This window comes from Ziziphus jujuba, chromosome 1, assembly GCF_031755915.1.
Source record: "Ziziphus jujuba cultivar Dongzao chromosome 1, ASM3175591v1".
In the NCBI taxonomy this organism is placed as follows: Eukaryota; Viridiplantae; Streptophyta; class Magnoliopsida; order Rosales; family Rhamnaceae; genus Ziziphus; species Ziziphus jujuba.
The window spans coordinates 9,356,562-9,378,895 of record NC_083379.1 but is presented as its reverse complement, the minus strand read 5'-3'; the positions used below and the strand labels follow the sequence as shown (position 1 = coordinate 9,378,895).

Here is a 22,334-nt window from a genome sequence, read left to right as displayed (position 1 = left end):
ATTTTTGGAGCAACTACAAATTGATTACCATAGGTTTCATTGGTAATTACCGAAGGCCTTATGATAATCAAATTTTTGTACTAATTTGAGAATTTTTTCAGAACTTTTAGGGTTTTTTCTTCTTAGGATCATTGAAGAATGTATATTTTGCATATTGTTGCATTTAACACACATTAGGGGACTTGTGTGGACCAAAAATTGGTAAAATGTGATAACCATAGGGGTTTCGATAATTACCGATGAAACCTACGATAATTTTTCTAGCAATTGCAAATTGATTACCGTAGGTTTCATCGGTAATTACCGAAGGCCCTATGGTAATCAAATTTTTGTGCCAATTTGAGAGCTTTTTCAGAAATTTTTGGGTTTTTTCTACTTAGGATCATTGAAGAATGTATATTTTGCATGTTGTTGCATTTAACACACATTAGGGGACTAGTGGGGGCAAAAAAATTGGTAAAATGTGATCATCATAGGGGTTTTGGTAATTACCGATGAAACCTATGGTAAGTTTTCAAGCAAGGACAAATTGTAATACCAATAGGGTTTCGGTAATTATCGATGAAACCGTTGGCATAAGTAATTACCGATGCATCATCGATAATCAACTTTGTTTGAAATTTTTCCACTTTTTTCTACTTTTTTGTGGATTCTTTTGTTGAAGATCATTAATGAAGTTATATTTAGTATCTCTGTAACTGTAAAAAACATACAAAATACCGTACACACAATGCTATTTTACCAAAACAATACGACAAATGACTTTTTTAACAAAACAATACATGAAACCAACGACTTTTTTACCAAATCACACATTAAGCACTTGAGCTACTAATTACATTCTTACAACATTGCATAACACACACATTAAGCACTTGAGCTACTAATTACATTCTTACAACGTTGCATAACACACACATACAACAACTAAAAGGATAACAAAATGTTCCTTTCAGCACTAAACAGAAATCTTTCAAAATTCTATTGGTAGTTACTTTCAGTTTTTGTACAAATTGAATGGGAAGATACAATAACAGTGGTTTTTCTTTGTTTCGAAGGCCAAAACAATGTCGTTTAAGACGGGTCCTCCAAGTAATGTTATTCCGTTCCCGCAGGATTCACAGGAGCTCGAGCAATTAAGTATTAACGCTGTAATGATCAATTGGTTAGGCACTTACTGTCAAGACCCGTCCAGAATTTCCTTCCCCGAAACCCTAGACAAGCCCTGATCCCAGGAAAATACCACCGAACCTTCCAACGGAAAATCTGGCAGCACCTCCCCTAAGGGTAGGACTAACCAAAAAAATTTACCTGCACTGAAAACACACTTCTAAAAACATCCCCTTATTCCTCCCGCAAACTACAAATTGATTCCATAATTTTCAGCACTTCAAAAAAATAAAAACAGCAGCAACCCAGTGCATAAATAACAACTACACATCCAATATAGTATACAGAGCATTATACAGATACATGCGGAATTTATACAATGACAAATAAGGAAGCAATACAAGATAGAGAGGAAAAAGGGAAGAAAAAAAACTTCTTAAACCTTCGGCAATGAACTGAGACGTTGGGCTCACCCAGGACAATCAACGTCTCCAACCTGGACCTAGGGGAACGGAATTTAAGAGTGTGAGATGCTAATCATCTCAGTGAGTGACCCTATCTACTATACAATATAATACCACGGTAATACAGTAGATAGATAATAATTAATTGGAAAATAATAATTTCTCTCAAAACCCTTACAATTCTCTCAGTTGGAAAAGTTTCCCTTTTAAAACATTTTCACAAAACCCTTTATTCGTATTCCCCGAAAACCAAGACATCAAATAAATACCAGAAACGGTAATAATTATATTTTTAATCCCAATACAGTTTTAAAACATTTTATTTTTAAAACACAGTTCTGAAAATCATTTGATGCACCCACTATATACCAGTGGTGCCAACAGTACCCAGCGTCCCGAGGTACCGCCAGACAGGAGGTTATAGAAAGAAACCGGCATACGGCCGCGTGGCGTCCCACTGCACCGCTGCTAACCTGGTGTCCCGACCATGGAGGGGTGGCCACCCTCATCCGATGGCAACCACAGGACAACCTCATAATATCACCTGCGCGCTATTCACACCCACCTGCGCGCTAATCATAACCGTGTGCACACTAACCATATCACATATAATCAGAACACCAGTACGTGCACGATGCATCTAAAAATCATAAAATCCACATATTTAAATTATATAACAAATTTCACATTTTGCATAAACACAGCAGGTATATTCCATCCGCTTGAACCGGGAAATTCCCCACAATTTCTTTATAATCAACACCATAAATTCCATGATTTTCAAATCCACTAACTCCCAAATCCACCATTTCAAATATCCACATTTTCCCAATAGCACAAATAGTTCTCAAAATATAATAATTAAATCTCATAATATTCCATGGGCATTTTTATAAAAATTGAAATCACCAACATAACCAAATATTTTCTTTGAAATATTTGAAAATCAAATCATGCCCAATTTAATATTAAAACCACAAGAATTTCAAAATTCTCGAACCTATAAAATAATTTCACATGGCATAAATTTGTAAAATGCACATTTTCTTAAATCCAATAATTTCACAAATAATTCCACAATAAATCAAATATTTACTTGGCACATAGAATTTAAATTCCAATATTTAAATCTCACATAATATTCACCAATTAAATTCCCAAAATCAATTTGAAGGTGGATCACTCACCTTAAGCCCGAATCTCAATCAAGATCCTCCGTAGGATCGACTCCGCTACTCGCACGTGCACCTAAACATCCACAGTACACCAAACCACAAATATTAATATTTTATTCGAAAAATTCCCAAATGGGTACCCGGGAAGCGAACACCAAACGATATCTAAAATTTACGAATTATATACCGAATCAAAGCTCGAGTGATGCTGATCACAGATTCGGTCTTAATTTTCGATGATCGTACCCGACGGGGTCGAAATTTCGCTTGAAAGCTTTTCGGGTTTCGGCTCCGCAATTCTCCCAAACCGTCGCGAATTGGCGGAAACGGATGCCGGATTCGGGTTCAGGAGGTCGAACACAGTGGACTGGAGCCGACCGGAAGACTGGGTACTCGCCGGAACAGTAACTTCCGGCGAGCCGCCGCAGTCACGGGCAACCGTCGCCGCAGTCACGGGCAACCGTCGCCGGCGGCGGCACGTGCGATGGCCGTTGGCTATGATTTTTTGCAGATTTGTAGATCGTGGGGAGAGCAATCCAACAGGACCGGCGGCCGATCGCCGTGAAAATTTGAGGTTTTGCCGGAAATGGGGAGGGGAATCTTGCTGGCCAGCGCGTGTACAGTAATTCGGCCGGAAAATTTGAAAAATTCCGACGCCGGTCGGACTCTCTCCTCTCTCTCTTTCTCTCTCTTCCCCGAGAATTTTATCAAATAAAAACCCCGTGTGACACTGTTCATGCCACGTGGACCAATCAGAACCTGACACGGCGTCACTGTGCACTTAAGCCAAATATAATAAAATAATACGGTATCCGGCGAATTTTAAACGTCCATAACTTTTTAACCAAATATCCGATTTAAGCGTGCCGCTAGTCTATGAACTCGTATCGACGAGTACTTTACAACCATACAAGAGTCAACTTAAAATTACACCACAAGAAAAAGTCAACTCCCGGCACCTTTTGGACTGTTTGCACTTCGACTTGTTTCGCCCATAACTTTCAAACCGTAGCTTCGTTTTTGACGTGCTACTAGTCTACGAACTCGGGGCATCATGCACTTCGCCACGGTACCCTGGTCAACTCGAAATTCCAACTGGAGCAAAAAGTCAACTTGCACGGATTCCGGTGCGATTTGGGACGGGGTATTACACTTACTACTATTGTATGCTCCACGATAACTACAAATATAACTGCAACCATCTTCATTGGCTTCAAAATTTTGCCAATACCTTCCAAGGCTCTGACATTTATCCAAGCTTTTTCTTTTCCCAATCCCATCAAATCAACCACAACTGGATCAGTACCAAGAGGAGCTGAGAATGTTGACTGAAACAAATGCAAAAGAGAATGTTCTAAAATAATATTGAAATTTTGAAGTCACATTTTAGTTGGGAAAGAAAATTGATCTTGTTAATGAATATAAATATAATATACCTTGTACCAAACAAGCATCCTACTTGTTGGAAGACCAATGTCGTGCCATACATAACTAGCTGATTCAGAGGTTTGTGCATAAAGCTGCTTTACATAACTTGCCAACTCAACCTTATATATCCATCGATTCTTGGACAAGTACACTGGATCTAAAGAAAATTTCCATTAAAAAAGAAAAAAACTAAATATCACTGGTTAAAAAATATATATAGCAAAGAAAGGTCTCAATTTTTTATATATGAAGAATTTTAATGTGCTCACATGAATAGCATAAAATATATATATATATATATATATATACACCTGTATCTGATATAGAATCATGCTGATACAAACCAACAACACTAGCAAATAAATTCTCAGCGGACCAGTGGAAAGCACTCCTGCATGATCTGGTTAGATAAGCTCAGACTTGGCTACCCCTATATTTAAATACATATATATAAGTCATTCACTTTTTATTTATAATATGTATATTTTTTCTTCTGTAATTCTAGAAGTCAATTTCAAGAAGAACCAAATAAATTTATAGAAATATACTGAAGCAATAAAAATAAATGAAATACCCAAACAAACATCACCAGATTATGTATCATGTGATAATAAATTATGATTTTAAGAATGTTTTCTAGTCTAAAATGAAATTGAGTATACATACACGGTTTTGTTTAATGGCACAAATTAGTGTCTTTCACTTCTAAGCTAGAATTGTTATTTGGCCTGGAGACAAAAGGGTGTAGAAAGTTGCTGAATTTGGGAGTTAAAACTTAGTATTCTCTCGTATTCAAGAACAGGATTCTTATCATGGGACTTTTTTAACTTCTATCATAACAGCTATTAATTGGTTTTCTCGAATTATCACAACTGTTGGAATATCTGTTGGGTGTAGATGGTTTATCAAACAAGAAATGCTTCAACCAGCTCAAGTACTATTTCAATCATGTTCAACTGAGATTAAAGAATTAAGACCAACCTTCCAGAACTTGATGATGAGTTCCCACTCTGTCTCATCTAGAACCACAAAAGCTGCAATCAAAACCTCATAACACCGAAATATCCCATCGAAAACCTACACTAAACAATCACAAAGATTAATTCCATAGCTACACATTTATTTTTGTAAAAATATAACAGAGTGAGGAAAGAGAGAGAAAGAGAGAGAGTTACATCATATCTGTCCTTGAAAGATCGAATGGCGGAGAGAACATTAACAGCAATACAGAGAACAACTGTAGAGGAAGTCAAGATGCTGAAGCACTTACACACCACCAAGAAAAGGTCCGACCTCGTTCTCAATCTGGTGGAGCCACCTAAATTCAAAGACACTCTCGTCACGCTCTCTCTTCCTCCTCCTCCTCCTCCTTCCCCTTCTCTCGGTACACTGAAAAAATTTTCCTGCACTTTTTGGACCTCCCAAGAAAATCCTCTCAGCTTCGAGAAAATTTCCTTCTTTTGTAGCTATTAATGAAATCCCTAAGTCCTTTGATAATGCAGCTAAGGGAACAATGTGAAGAAGAAGAAGAAGAAGAAGAAGAAGAAGAAGAATAAGGCAGATTGAAGGAGAAGAAGAAAAACAATTGCATCGAAGAAGAAGAACAGTAGACTTTGAATATAACTCACTAGGATTTTCAAATTGGAGAGCTGCGAAGAGATGACGTTCCGACGGGAGACCACGTTCCAGCAGGAGGAAGAGAGCTGCTTCGAAGGGAAATAGAAAGAGCATTCCTGGGACCGAAAGGGATTAATCGGGGGAAAAACAAAAGAAACATAGAGAAATTGCAAGAAAATACCTCGAATCCATGAGATAATAGAGGTCGAATGCAAAATCTGATTGAAAATGAGAGAAAAATTTCTGTCAAGGTTTGAGCCTAGATGTGGGAGATTGAAGAAAAACAAATGGGGGTTTTTATGGAGCTGATTAAAAAAAAAAAAAAATAGAAAGGGCATGAATACCCACCGAAGCAGAGTCTCCATGGGAAAAAAAGAGGAAGCTTCAACTGCCGTTGCTGCAATGGAGTGTATATGGCCTCTGTTAGGCTTTGTGTTTTGGAATAATTTAGGAGATAAGGGTATAGTTGAAATTACATAAAAACGATGGGTAGATATAAAAAGTTTAAAAGGAAAAGGGTAGATTTCCTTAGGCTCCTTAAAAAAAAGGGTATTGGATCAAATTCCCCACAGTTTTTGTTGTTTGAGAAGACTTTAAAAATGTTATTAATTTATATATAATTACATCATTTTTAAAAAATAAAAACAAATTGTTCATTTATTTATATTTAAATTAACAAAATAATAACACATTATTTTACAATACAATGTTAGTCAATTTTTTGTAGACTTACCGGTATCCTCAGTACTACCTTAAAGTAAAACATAAATTAGAAATTCAAATAAAATCAAACGTAAAAACTGAAAAAGACGTACAATTTGAAAGTAGCACATAGATGGGTATCATTGTCGTCAAAACTGCTGGGAAAACCTCTGCTTCCAGATAGGAAAAAGAGCCATGTAGAGTTTCTATTGCGGAGAAAAACATTTACATTTTGTAAATTTTATGCTCAAAACTAAGAATAATAATAATAATAATAATATTAATTAAAAAAAAGGCTGTACTAAAACCACAAAATAAAATTTTGCATCAACGTTTTTTTTATTCATTATATTCCTTTTGATTTACTTTAAATTTTTTAGCTTATATTTTGATATATTTTATCAATATTAAGGATCGTTGTCAGATATCTTTTAACATATTTATTATCATTATTATTATTATTATTTTATTTTCGCACATTTTACATTTAATAAGACATTGAAAAGACTTACGAAACATAAGGATTCAAATTTCCAAGACTACGTGGAACTTCCCCGGTCAATTGGTTATTTGAAAGATCTCTGGAAGTGCATAAAATTCCATCAGCATTTTATTTTTCTAGTCAATTAATTATTTTATTTTTGTCTTTAACAATAAATTTAATTTCCTTATACTAAATTACGCACTTACATAATGTAGAGAAACTTCAAAGTTCCCATCTCATCAGGTATTCCACCATGAAGTTTGTTGTTAGAAAGATCGCTGCAGATCGACGAAATATATAATTATTATATATGTATACATTTGGATAATACATTAAATATAAGCCTGACTAGATCTTTAATTGAGGACCTTCAAAAATAGGTACTAGTTTTTTTTTAATATTAATATAAAAATGGGTATTAATTAAATTCTCCAAGTTTATTACTCTTTCATGATATTTTATAGTCATCATCTCAATATTTTATATACAATAAACATATATAAATTTATATTTAATCATTTTCCTATCAAAAGTATCATGATATTTTTCCATCAATCTCTGTATTATTAGTTATTAAATTACTTCAACAGTTGAATTTTAAAATTGTTTTGGAGGACTATAAGAGTTTGTGAAATATAGTAAAATCCGAATCTACAACTTTATACATATTGATATAAAAGATATACCAACTAAATCAACTTTATTTGACCTTATGTATATTGCTAGATATAAAATATAGCTTAAGGTTTTGAAAATATACTTAGGCTATATTTGGTATGAAGAATAAAAATTCCTTTAAAAATGTAAATAGTTATTTATAAAAATAAAAAATAAAAAATTGATAATTTTTATTTATATATTTGATAAAAATATTTACTTAAAATCAAAGTTTAGCCAATGTTCAAATTTGATAAAAATTAATTAAATGTTAAATTTTATAGTTAGTTATATATTTTCAGCATGTGACAATAAATTTAAATTTAAACATGGTAAAATTTCATGAATCAAATATACCTTTAATTTGAATTTTCTTATTCATAGGTGGAAGAGACCTTTTATGAAGAAAACAACCAAAAATATGAAATATTTTCACCAAACTAAGATGCGAAGCAAATTAGGAAAGACATAAGACTAAGATCCCAAAAGATTTTCAAAGATTCTTCAAAAAAGACTTTTAATCATGAAGATTCTATTCTAAGATCTAAACAAAATTCCACGATTAGGGTCATAGAGAAAAAAGATTCCAAAAGAGATTCTTAAATTATAAAGATTCAAGTAAAAATCTTTTGAAATTTCCATGGAATCGAGAAACTCTTCAAACCAAAGGACTGTAATAATAAGCCCTTCTTAGAAAATAATAAGGAATAAAAGGAAAGTTATGCCAAATAGTGGTTTATAAACAACATATTGGTGTTCATGAAATGAAACAAAAACAAAAGTTATCCCAAAAAAAGTTTATAACATCGAGTAAATAAAGTCAACAGTGGTTTCGTATTTATAGAAAGAAACAAAACTAAATGTTATAAAATGTAAAATTTTCTTTAAAAAATTAATTATTTTAGAAAAAAAAATAAACTAATAAAATATTTAGTTAATAATCATAAATAATTTTTATACAGAATAATATGGAATGACAATTTTAAAATCGAAAATATATTTATATAACTTAAATTTAAATTTAGATAACATCAATTATTCTTTATTCTTAGTACTTTCAAAGCATGACAATTTAATAGTAGATTTGTAACTTTAGTCAAACAATATTGCTTTTGATCATTTAATATTATAAGAAGCCAAAAGAAATCAACGTAGTATATACGTACAGTCTTTCTAGATACGTAAGGCTGGCCAGTTCAGCAGGAATTATTCCGGTCAAACCTCTATTGTTCAGCGGACTGCGTAGTGCGTACATGACAAAAAGGAAAATGATGAATAATCAAATGCTAATTAATTAACGAAGGGTTACTGGGTAAATAAATGAAAAAACTAACAAATACTCTCTCTCTCTCTCTCTCTCTATATATATATATATATATATATATTATATAGATTTTGATTTTCAAAAATTATTTTGAAAATAACAATTAAATTTAGATATGAATAAATGATAATTGTTAAAGGTTTCAACTTTTTCAATTGAATTTTCAGTTTTAAAGTATTTATTAAAGTATCACTTATAGCAGCTACTATAATTGGAATATATATTATACACGGGACCCTCTATGTCTAATATTTATATGCATGCATGTATATATACATGACAACGATGTGGCAAAGGGTGGAGCTGTTGTAGCTGCAGTCGCAATACACGCCCTCTTCATAAACAGCGGCAGTGTTGTTGCAATATTGGTCCTTAAAATCTGGTGGTGGTTTCAACTCCAACTTTTCTGCTATTATGTCCGAAGCTGACACTGCATGCATGGCAAACATTATTTTATTGTCACTGACCTCTAAAAATTTTTTTACCCAAAAAAAAATTAAAGTACATCAAGCGTTGAATTTAAAGCATTAATTTTATAATATCATAACCATGTCGTCCAGTTTAGACGGAAATATTTTTAATTTTTTAGTTTTTTGTATAAAAATAAATGAATATAATTATTTAAAACAGTTGAATTATACGTTATGTCAAACATATATAATCCAACAGCTACACGTAATTACACTCATTTATATTCCATGATCAAAACTAAATATCAATTAGTACGTACCATCATCATCATTCAAGGGCTGAGCGACAATCTGAAACTTGATCAGTTGGGAACTCAGCAGCCAAAGGAAGAAGTAGAGGAGAAAATTAAATTTAGTAAAATGCGAGAGAGAAGGTTCACTACTCATCTTCAGAAAGAATAGTCAGTTCCGGTGAGTGAGTGGTTATCAGCTTAACTAGCAATTCATCAGCATTAATCCGCTATATAATGAAAATGAAACCCTCCCTTTCGGTTTGTTCTTGACTACTAATTCCCACAGAAAAAAAAAAAAAAAAAGAAGAAGAAAAGAAAAAAGAGAAGGAGACGGAATAAAGGGCATAAAAAAAAAGATCTAGATGCGTGAGACAGAATTTTGATTAAAATTCGAGGATAATATTGTCTAAAGATTCCAATCTCTACTTTTAGCAAAAGAAAAAAAAAAAAAAAAAAAAAAAGAAAAAAAAATCCAATCTATATCGGTCCTACTATAAAGTATTTTTTTTTATAATTTTTTATGCTTCTCTTTACGTTGGGAGACTGACTTAAAGTACACAAAGCTAGTGACCTAAGTAGTTATCAATGAATTATCTTCAAAAACAATAAATAATAATAAGAAAAAATGTTCACCAACAACAGCAACAAAAATAATATTATCGACATTATTGCGTTTCGAATTATTGGATATTGTAGCTTGTATCATAAATATATATATATATATATATATTTTTTTTTTCCTTAACATTTTACATCTTGAATTACTAAAAACTTACATCATAGATTCTTTTGCATTTTCTGTAAAAAATTTAACCGAAATAGCACACACGATTAACACGTAATTTTAGTACAGAAAGCAAAATGGGCCTTTTTGCAAACAATTTCAAGTTAATAATGGATGAAAAAAATACATCTATCATATATTATATTTAACTATCTTCACTGTATGATTTCAATAGTTCAAAACTTAAAATACTAAAAAAAAAAAATTATTTATAATACAATATGCAAAATTGGATATAATTGGGAATGCAATAGTATCAGTATTCCTAAAAATAATTTAAGTTTTTCATGTGAAACAATCAATCCGAAATGCTTGGCAATTTGATTAAGAAAAAAGAGGACACATTTTCCCAACTTGTATTCTGATTTGATTTACATTTTAAAACTATAGATGACAACACTGTATATGCATCAGCAATGTTATGATTATATTTGCATTTATGAATCCATGATCACGAATTCGTTAAAATTATGCACTTCTTAAGAACTTAAAAATCAATTCATTAATTATTTATTTTTGAATATCGATGTTAAATTGGCCAATGTATCTTTATTATATTATAGTTGGTGTAATTGCTAAACATTTATATTTACTATTAGAAAATTGTAGATTCAAAATATTTGGAAGGTTGTGATTTCAAAATTCTAAAGTGAAAAATGGATTTGAGATATTAGAATAAAATCTAGAATTATTATATTATCTTTTTAAAAAAAAAATGTTATTATTTTATGTTAGATATTTGTAACAATTAAATGAACAGTGATATATATTATAATGTAGTGGTATAGAACCTATACATAATTGTTTAGGAGAGAGATGTGGTTATTTTATTATCTTTTTAATAATGAAATTCATTTTTTTTCGCATTTACATTAAATTTTTTTTTTTTCTTGGGGTGAATCTACATTTACGTGAAAGGTGCGTAAAATCGATCTATATTTTTCATGTTATAATAATATTGCTATCAATAAAATGATTAAAAAAACAAATATGAAATAAATGTTTTTTCTAACTATTGTTAATTTCAAGGTCCTAAGCGATAGTTTTTAAAATTTTTGGTGAAGTCTTGGAAAAATAGATTGATATTTTCTAACTATTGATAATGTCAAGTCCTAAGCTTTATATATATTTTCGTACTAAGCTTTATATATATATTTTCATAAAATATATATACAGTTCCGCAGAAGAGAGCGGCTGTCGTTGATTTAAAAAAAAAAAAAAAAAACAAAAAAAAAACAAAAAAAAGCACCTAACAGAAATTGCTATAGGCCAGTTTTTAACACCCTTTTAATAAAACGGTGTGTTTTTTCCTTATATATATATATATTAAATGTGTTTACGTTTTTGTTTGAACGGTACGCTCTTTTTTGTTTTTTGAAATAAATGGTGCGCTCTTTGTTTGCCTCATTTTTGCGCTAAAAATTCCAAAGTCCCTTATAGAACACCTTCTTCTTCGTCCTTTAGAAAGCACGATCAGCAAAATACCGATCCCTATCTTCCACTCTCCAGAAAAAGGTGAAAAATAACACGATTTTGTGAAACATTTTGCTCTTCTCTCTGAAATTGTCCGACTTTAACTGCAATTCAGTTCTGGAAGTTTCCACAGAATCTTTGACTGCAAGAGGAAGTGACGAAGAGCAATGGAGCATCCGTACGCAGGAGAAAGGAGCTGGACGATGATCCCGAGTGTGCTGACCCACAGTAACACCTCTACACCCTTCGAATCAGGACCATCTCTATCTCCATCATCAACTTTGAATATTCTATTCCACTAGTTTTACTTAAAATTGGTACCTTTCTATTTGGGGTTTCTTAAGCTCTTTGGTTCAACTTTTAAGCTCTTTGGGATTTAAGGCAAGATGTGAAACTCACCGTTTGGCTTAACAAAATTGTATATATTGGGGGGGGGGGGGGGGGGGGGGGAATTTGAAAAGGGCTTATTATCCGCAAAGATAATTATTTTTAGTATTAAATTTTCCATCAAGGACACTTCAAAATAATCAAATCTGTATATATATATATATGAATACATATTAGAGGTGGGAATTCGAGAGAGTTATTATCCGAAGAAATTATTATTTTTACTATTATATTATCTGATAAGGACATCTCAAAGCAATCAATCATTACAATCCGTTTCGTATGTACTCCTGTATTTGGAGCAAGATTTTATTTGAAGATATTTAATTTATCCCTCGAAACAATCTAGGTTCAATATATATTCATTGACTAACTAATAACAAAATGAAACATGATATGATATATATATATATATATATATATTCATTAGTGGAATTTATCCCCAAAAAAATAAATTAACATTTGAATAAGGTTATTCAAAAAAAAAAAAAAAAACATTCAGCATCTCTAATGGCATTCATTTTGTCATTGAAATGTTAAATTTTGATATAGGTCTTCTCTAATGATACATTACAAAATTTGGTAATTGTAATTACTAATTACCAAATTTTAGTAGTGAATTCTACTGTAACGAGGTCAACCGCTATTTCATATTTTTTAACTTCATATTTAAATTATTATAAATTTTGCTTTTTAGCTAATAAAAATAAATCTGATAATTAGCCAATAATATTTGTAATTTAACTATATCATTTTTTAATATGTATCATTATAAAAAAATGCATTTTTTTGCATTGATAGCAATATTTACTATTAAATATTTATGTCATATTAATTTTAAAAATAATAATAATAAAATAATATTTATTATTGAAGATGGTACTAACGTCTATAATTGATCCATCATTTAGTTTGAAACTTCCAATCTTTTAACCGTGGGGATATGACTCATGAGTAGTGCCTACCTTACCTTAGGTGCCTAAAGCCGTTTTTTGAGTTTCATTTTACACTGTTAGATTTACCTTTCTATTTTTTTTTTCTTTTTGTTATAATAACTACTTTTTTTCTTTTTTCATATTGAAGTCTATAATTACTTTATATTATAGTTTAAAATATCAAAATTTTCTATGAAATTTTTATTTTTTAAATATATCAAAAGAAAATTTAGCTTCTAAGTGGAAATAGGAATAATTTTCATAATATCTATCAACATTTTTGATATTTTTTCACAATTTCAATAAAATTTTTCATTATAATATCTACATCAAATCCTTCATATTTTGGATAAAAAAATCCATAATTTTCATGCAAATTTTTAAAATTTTTACAAAAACTTTTATAAATTTTCATTGAAATTTTGAAAATATTAATGATTTTTTTTTTAAAACTTTTATCAAATATTTTTTATAAATATTATTGATGTTTAATAAAACTTTTTCCCAAATTAATATTATTGATAACTTTATTTTTTTTACTTTTTAATTGTCTTTCAATAATTAGATAAATAAAAATAAAAAAAATTCACATTTAACAAATAATGTCTAAAATTATATTAGATAAGTTTATCTATTATATTCTTAAAAAAAATTAGTATCACAAATTATAAATTTACCTATCTATTGTTTTATAATAATAAATTTAATATTTGTGTAAATATTATAAAGTATATAGAAATTAAAAAGTAGATAAAAATTGAAAAATATATAGGAATTATATTTTTTGTAAACTAAGATTTAAAACTTCAATATTGATGATATTTAATACGTAGAAATTTAATTCTCAAATATTTATATCAATGGTATATTAATAATTATATGAAAAATTATTAAGAAAATATATATTTTAATAATTATTTCTTATGTTTCATATTTTAGAATGAGAATTAGAAAGATATAAATAATTTTCAACTGAAAAGTTTTTTATAGTATTGAAATGACATTTATAATTTATAAAATATAATGTAATTGTAATAATTATTTTATATATTTTAATTAATAAATAATTTTATTAAATTTATATTTTTTTATTAATAATAGTATCTTTTTAACTATTAAAATTTATTATAAATTGGTGGATTAAGAAAAATTTAATATTTTATAATTTAATAGTCAATTTAATAATTAATTAATTCTAAAATTTTAATCAAAATTTTTATTTTTTGAAATACATTTTCATTAATTTTTTAAAAATAATTTTGGATAATTTTATAAATATTTTTTATATTTTGAACTTTCATATTTTTATCATAATTTTGAATTTTACTTCCCGAGAAATAAAATCATCAATATGATAGAGGAGCTCCGGCTCTCTTTTCTTTTTTGGTTTTTTCGCTGCTTGGGAGGGGGAAAAAAAAATGGCCTTACTTTGCTGGCAGCCGAAAATATAATGATAAATAGTAATAATAAAAGTAAAGATCTCCATATGTGATTAGCACTTGCCATCCATCACTATCTTGTACTAGCTTAATATTTGTTTTCTAGCGTCAATGTTTTCATCTTCAGAAAACTATTAATTTACCGCACTTTTCACCCACTTTTCCCACCTAATTGTTTAAGCCACTTTTCTTCAGGAAGAGAGAGAGGGTGAGAGAAACCCAAACATAAAACTCTGCCAATTGGTTGGTTATCAACCTCATTGTAATTTGATATTAGATATATTTAATCATTTTGGCTTTTGAACACAGCATTTGAAGCACTCCTCCACCCTCTCTCTCACTTCCGAACTGACTTGGATCTCTCAATATATTTTACATCTATATATATGCATATTTTGGGTATGTCTCTTCTGACGAATTATCTAATTAGTTTCACTGCGGTTCATTCCTTCATACTGTAATTAAAATTTGCAATTAGCTTTAGTTTACAAGTTCTGAATTATGCCAAGAGTTACTTTTAGGAGAAACTAAATTATAATAAATAAAAATAAGATAGGCTTTTCCAAGATTTTTACCAAATTGTATATATGTAACAGATAAAAATACAAATTAAGTGGGAAGTCATGGCTGTCGTAGATGCCATGATCTAGAGTCCAGACCGCTTATGCAGCAATTATTCACGTCTCTTTATGAACCAAGCTCAGTTTGCACTTGACTTCAAAGGACAGTTTGAGCAAATGAAGACTCGGCTTGATCTTATGAAAGCCTTTCTTAGTGACATTGAGGATCTCAAGCATAAGAACGAAGTTGCCAAGGCAATCTTAACCAAGCTCAGGGAAATCATTTATGAAACTGACAATGTTCTCACTGATTGCATTCTCCGAGATGAATACAAGAAACATTGTGTTGCATTTGGGCTCATTCCTTCACGATCCCTTCTTTTTTCCACCAGACTGGCAACAAATTTGAGACACATCAGTACGAGAATGGAGCCGATAGAAAAGAGCTTGGGTAGTTTTCTAAGAGCCTCAGATAGCTTGGAGGTTAGTCATTCCACAAATTGAAGGATTTCCCCTACTCTTTAAGTCTCCAGGGGTTTGGAGGAAAAAATCAAGATTCAGGAATTGATTTACAGGGGGAAAAAAAAAATCACAATGTCAAGGAAGGCCATTGATTGTATGAGTTGGAGATTGTTATACTTGCTTTCTATACATTGACGCTGCCATTGTAAATATATGTTCGGTATGCAATGGAGTTATGCTTCTTGGGTGCTGTACTTCTAAATTCTCTAGGCCCCTTTCTGTAAAGGATGATGTATTTGTGTACCATTAAATGAAATTTAAGTCTAGTTTATATAATTTTTAGAGAACCAAACTTTGGCAGGCCAACCTTTTACAAAGAAGTTTATAGTTTGAGAGGCATGTCCTCTACTCTGCGTCAAAAGGTGCATACCGAGCAGCTGTACTTTCTGTAGTTTCTCTTAAAATGTGCTGTAATGAGAATGTGCTTGGGCATGAAATGAGCAGCCAAAATTACTCGAAAGGAGCATGAATGAGTATAAGCCTAAATATATTTCACAATATGAAATTTCAGACTGAAAACGGTTCCAATCTCTAAAAACAGAAATCGTTATATAGCTATACAAACGAAAACTACGTACGAACAACGGAAAGATAAAACGATAATGGGAAAATGTTGCAGAAAATTAATGTGTAAAAAATTTCCCTTCTGTCATTTTCTCTAGTGACTTCTTTCATGGTGCCTATACAATGATCTGACCGTTTCCTACACCAGGAATTGATAAACTTCGTCGTCCCAAGAACAGTCAAGCTGTTGCTGATCTTATAAATAGTTCTTTGTCGTTTCTTGATATGACTAATACTATTGTGAAGAAATAATCCTCAAGAGCTGAGGAAATATAAGATATTGTCCAGCTTCAGATACTCGAACTTGTGATCTGAAGAAAGAAAGGAAGAGGATGAAACGACGGCGTTCTGGGAGGAGTTCAAGTGATTCAAGAAGGAACGACAACGTTTTTGGAATTTGTTTTAAGATAACTGAAACACGAGAATGGCAAGTGAGGTTGTTAAGTCAGTTATGAGAAGCTTAATTGGTCCACGCCAGCGAGTTTTTCCACGTCAGCTCTCAACAGTTATACATATAAACAGTTTTTCTTCTTCCTCGAGCTAGAGAATCACAGATTTTGCAGAACATATATTGAGTTGAGTTTAGGGTTTGAGAGAGAGAAATTCAGGGTTTTTCTTTACTGATTCAATTCATTGAAAGGTTCTGTAAGTTTTCTTTGTAGTTTTCTTTGTGAAAACATTGAGAGATTAATGAGGGTGTAAAGGGATCACAAAGTGATGTTTGGGTGTTCTTTGTGTAAACACCATTGGAGACTTTGTGAAGCTTGTATTTCCTCATCAGATAATAAGAGCAGAGGCTCAGACCTGAGCATCGAGGACGTAGGCATTATCTTGGCCGAACCTCGTTAAACTGTTTGTGTTCTTGATTCTCTGAATTTCACAACAACTATGTATATATATATAATGTGCAAGCATTTGCCAGTTATTTCACTGGTTCGTTCGTCCCGAATACATAAGCTCCTGCAGAAGCAAAACACAGTTACTAATGACACACATACAGTATAATGCTTACAAATTTTCTAATCTATTAAGATTAATGAAACAGGTGAGCAAAAGATTAAAGGATGGATTAGTAATTAATTACCAAGTGTAGGCATCGAAAGGGAAAGTGCAGCAATTCCAGCAATCTTAAGTGGGATACCAGTCTTGGTCATATCTTTGATTTCAATATGGCCAGTTGAAAACCCAACAACATTTGAAGGTGTTGCTGTTGGGAGCAAGTATGAAATCTGTGCACCAATTGCTCCAGGAACCAAAAGCAAAAGTGTGTGGACATGCATACTGTGTGTAATCTGAACCAGCAGAGGAATCACAAGGGTTGTAGTGGCATTGTTTGATGTGAACTCAGTGATAGTCCCACTTATAAGACAGACAGCAGGGGCAATGGCTAAATATGGAACTTCCTCCAAGAAATCCAAGGCTTTTCACAATATATCTGTCAGGCCGCTAGTCCAGACACCATCAGCTATGGCAAAGCCAGCACCTAACAGCAATATGATGTTCCAAGGTAGTTTCTTGCATTTGTTCCAGTCCATCAACTTCTCACCCTTTTGCTTCTTGTTTGGAATTATAAACAAGAAGGTTGCCATCATCACCTATTCTCAAATTTCAGTGTAAGAAGATAAAAAATAAATAATCAATTTGAATTCGATAAGGAATTATATATGTGTGGATGGCATTTGGGATTTTCTTGAAAGCAGAGAAACTTACACTGACAGTTCAATCACCTGCTCTGTAACACCCTGTCCCGAGATACAACGGAAATTTTCCAACTTTGACCAAGGTTGACCGTTGACCAAAGGGGTCAAAAGTTGACTTTTTGACTTAGATGAAATTCTAGGTTGACTGAGGTACCGTTACGAAGTACACGTTGGCACGAGTTCGTAGACTAGTAGTACGTCGAAAACGGAGCTACGGTTTGAAAGTTATGGGCAAAACAAGTCGAGGTGCAAATTGTCCAAAATGTGCCAGGAGTTGGCTTTTTATAGTTGTATAATTTTCTTTTGACTTTTATATGGTTGTAAAGTACTTGTCGATACGAGTTCATAGACTAACGGCATGCTTAAATTGGACATCTGGTTAAAAAGTTATGGACGTGTGAAGTTTTCCGACTACCGTAATATTTTAATGTTTTTGAATCGGTGAACAGTGAAATACCACGTGTCGACATCTGAGAGGTCCACATGGGTGAACAGTGTCACCCACCTGTTCACCCACGATGGCTTTTATTTGGCAAAACGACAGGGGAGGAGAGAGAAAGAGAGAGAGGAGAGAGAGAGGGAGAGAGAAAATCGCCGACCACCAGAGTTGTCAAATTTTCCGGCCGATTCTTGCTACACGCGCCTGCCAAACGGAAGCGTCTCCCCATTCCCGGCCAAATCCCAAAATCTCACGGCCAACCGACCGGTGACACCCCCGGATCGGGGCTTTTTTTGGCGGCGACGCCGATTCCTTCAACCGCCGAGATCTTCACATTCCAACCTCCGTTTACCTCATCGCCGGTCCCGTTGGAACCCTCTCCCCTCGATCTACAAAACCCCCAAAAATATCAGTCATCGAGCACCGGACGCGCCCGTGGCGGCGACGGTTGCCGGTGACCGTGACGGCTCGCCGAAGAAATCCCTGTTTCGGTGAGTACCCAGTCCCGTCTCCAGTCCCTCTCCACTAATTCCCTCTGAATCCAAATCCTGTGTCATTTTCCTCCAATTCGCGACGGTTTGAGAGAATCAAAGAGTTGAATCCTGAAAGCTTTCTGGCAAGATTCCGGCTACCTCAGGTCCGATCTCCTGGAAGTAAGACCGGATTCGTGATCCTCGTCACTCAAGCTTCGATTCAGTATATTACTCGTCAATTTTGGTTGTCGGTTGTGTTCGCTCCCCGGGTACCCATTTGGGAGTTATCCGATTAAAATATTAATATAATTGGTTTGGTGTATTGTGGATGTTTTCGGTGCACGTATGGATAGTGGAGTTGATCCTGCAGAGGATCTTGATTGATATACGTGCTTAAGGTGAGTGACCCACCTTTAAAATTATTTTGGGGTGATTAATTATGTTTATTTGGTGTTAATTTGGTATTCGAATTTTGCTCATGTGGTGGAAATTTAATTATAATTTTGGAAAAAATATTATTTTATAAGTACGTGTATGTTTATTGCTGCTAAATGAAAATTTGGTTTATTAATGGATTTTTAATTATTGTTATGATTTAATTGTATTTATTACACATGAGCAAAGTATTTTCATTAATTAATTATGTTTGAATTTTTATATTATTTTTGGGCATAATTGGTTTAAATATTTTAAGGAAAATATTTGTTTAAATTGGTGGTTTTAAATTTGATAATTATGCTCGTAGAATATTATTTGATGGAATTTGTGCTACGAGAAAAATTATTTGTATATCGTTATCGATGGTTTCGTACCAGAAATGTTAAAGGAAAATGTGGGATGGTGAATTTGAAAACTGGTATAATTTCCACGGTGATTTTTAGAAAATCGGTACGGTAATAAGAAATTTAATAATTGGTTTTAGACGCACTCATACAGTATTGGTATTCTGGTTGTATATGTGGATTAGCGCGCAAGTTATTATGTCTCCCATGAGTTGCCATTGGACCGAGGGCAGGTAAGTCTTACATATTGCTCATCAGCTGCCCCCCTCCGTGGCCGGGATGACGGTTTCAGCAGCGACGCTGTCTGGACGCCGAAGCGTCGTATGCAAGTTTCTCTCTTTAACCTTCCCGCTAGTCGGTGCTCAGGACGCTAGGTATCGGAGGGCATCACTGGTATATGGTGTGGTGCGTCAAGTATAAATTTTCGGATAGAAATTTTAAACCCCAAAATGTTCAAAAAATTATTTATTATATTTTATTACATTTTATTTATATTTGGGGTATTTATCTATTGTTTATTAAATTAATTGATCCCTTGGTTTTCAGAAAATACGAATATCGGGTTTTATGAAAATGTTTTAAAAAGGGAAACATTTCCAACGGAGTGAATAGTGAGGGTTTTGAGAGAAATTATTACTTTCAATTGTTGATTATTTATTTATCTATTTAATTGTTGGTATTAATTAAATTCCTTTATTTGTTATATTATTAATATTAAAGGTGTTCAGTAGATAAGGTCACTCACTAAGATGATTAGCATCTCATGTTTTTAAATTCCGTGCCCTTAGGTGCAAGGGGTGGTAGACGTTCTTCCGGAGCGAACCAAATCTTCGTCGCTGTCGCAGTTCGAGAAGTTACCTTTGTCTTCGTTTATTTCAATTGTAATATTTCTTTCATCCTTGTTGTATTCTATGCTTAATAGTATTTCATGAAGCTCTGTATACTGTTTCGGACATTTATGTATTAATTATGCACTGATTTGCTGTTATTTATTTGGAGTGCTGTAAATTTGTGGAATTATATTGTAGTAACGTGGGAGGAATAAGTGGATGTACATAGAAGTGTGTTTTCAGTGCAGGAAATTTGTGGTAAGTCCAACCCTTAGGGAAGGTTCTGTCGGATTTTCCATTGGAGGGTCCGGTAGGGTTTCCCTGGGATCAGGACTTGTCTAGGGTTCCGGTGAGAAATTTTGGACGGGTCCTGACATTCTCGCCCATTGAAGAGTGCAGCCCAACTAGGAATATCATCTGTTATGCTTCTTGTCATCCACAGAACTATTAGCACGTGCACAAATTCTGCTATGTTATATGGAAGAAAAGAACAGCCAAGAGAGGCAGTGTTAATAAAACATTTATGAGTATTTTTGAAACGCACCGAAAACACTGCCAATACCATCTTCTCTGCAAATGCCATTGGACCTGCTCATATCGATACAGAAAATTATTACAATATATCTGACCATGAAGCTCTTCTCTTCCAAACCAGCCCATCGGCCAAGCCGAAGCAATAAAAGCAGCAAAGCAAACACGATTGAAGCCAAAGTAATCAGTGAAATTTCTGTGGGGAGATAGTCCATCGTCATCTTCAATTTTGACTCTGATTCAGTGATATACATGAAACCATGCCAGCCAAAAAAAAAAATAAAAAAAAATTGATGTTTGATTGTTTGGCATTCTCATTTAAACAATAAAAAAGAGTGTGGAAACTTCTACTTATATGACCAATATCTTTCTTTAGAAAACTTTTTACCAGGAGTTACAGTTTTTGCCTACGTTAGAGGCCCAATTAAAATTAGGTAGATTGCCCAGGGACCCTTTTCCAGTCCGGTACAAGTGGATGTTTTCTTCTTGTCCTTCCTCAAAAATTGAAAGTTGAACTAAGATCAGATTTTCATGAATACATACTGCGTTAAATGTTTTAAAATAATTAGTTGCTTAGTCCTACTCTATAAGATTGATTAGCCTTGCAGGTTCAAAAATTACTTACCATTAAATGAGTCTCTTATTGGATAACTTTTCAACAGGACCTTATCGGTTGTGTCAGTCCTACTTACTTGGTCTACTTAGATTGTCACATAGATGGCTAACTTCTGTTCTGTCATGGTCAGAAACCATAAACTCTTTGCAATACATGAATAAGTTATCCTTTATTTTACATAGTTTAATGCAAAAGTTCATTATGTTCATGCCTTGCATTTTAAATATTGATTTTACTTGTTTTCAAAATACATTGAATTTTTCCTCAATGATATAATTACTTGGCATCTAGAGAATCTCTGACTTCCTTGTATAAAATGCGCATAATTAGTTTTACTAATGCCATATGCCAAACTTGTTTTCTAAGTAATTGTTACATTATAATTTTCATCCTTATTTTCTCAATACATATTTTTGTTTTAGTAATGTAAATTTGAGCGGGAGTTAAGGTATGCTGATTACAAGAGATGCAGGGAAGCCACTGAATCAAATCATGTTATGGATGGTTATGATTCCCTAGATAAAGCAATTGTAGAGAATAACTTAAAAAGGGGGAATTTCTCGCAGCTAGGGATGTCCTTTTTTATTTTTTATTTTTAATAATTTTTTCCTTGATAATTCAGTTGGTCGTTTTCT

General features: G+C 32.6%; 1 protein-coding gene and 1 pseudogene across 25 annotated transcripts; both read right to left on the bottom strand.

The window, feature by feature from the left end:
- Positions 1-744: 744 nt before the first annotated feature.
- LOC125423616 (uncharacterized) lies at positions 745-6,281 on the bottom strand. Of its 25 annotated transcripts, none has more exons than XR_009635683.1 (8): positions 6,143-6,273; positions 5,806-6,012; positions 5,353-5,679; positions 5,159-5,259; positions 4,186-4,334; positions 2,937-4,077; positions 2,762-2,822; positions 745-1,330 (listed from the first exon to the last, which is right to left on the bottom strand). XR_009635683.1 is itself a non-coding variant. In XM_060814445.1 (4 exons), the coding sequence occupies exons 1-4, from the start codon at positions 6,130-6,132 to the stop codon at positions 5,226-5,228; spliced, it is 528 nt and encodes a 175-aa protein (XP_060670428.1). In that variant the 5' UTR covers positions 6,133-6,136; the 3' UTR covers positions 4,638-5,225. The 25 variants fall into 25 exon arrangements, 2 of the variants coding, with proteins under 2 accessions (XP_060670428.1, XP_060670415.1); XR_009635691.1 differs by having other exon boundaries at positions 745-1,316; XR_009635688.1 differs by having other exon boundaries at positions 745-1,311.
- A 4,376-nt stretch (positions 6,282-10,657) lies between these two features.
- On the bottom strand, positions 10,658-21,135 carry LOC125422328 (tonoplast dicarboxylate transporter-like; annotated as a pseudogene).
- Positions 21,136-22,334: the final 1,199 nt, after the last annotated feature.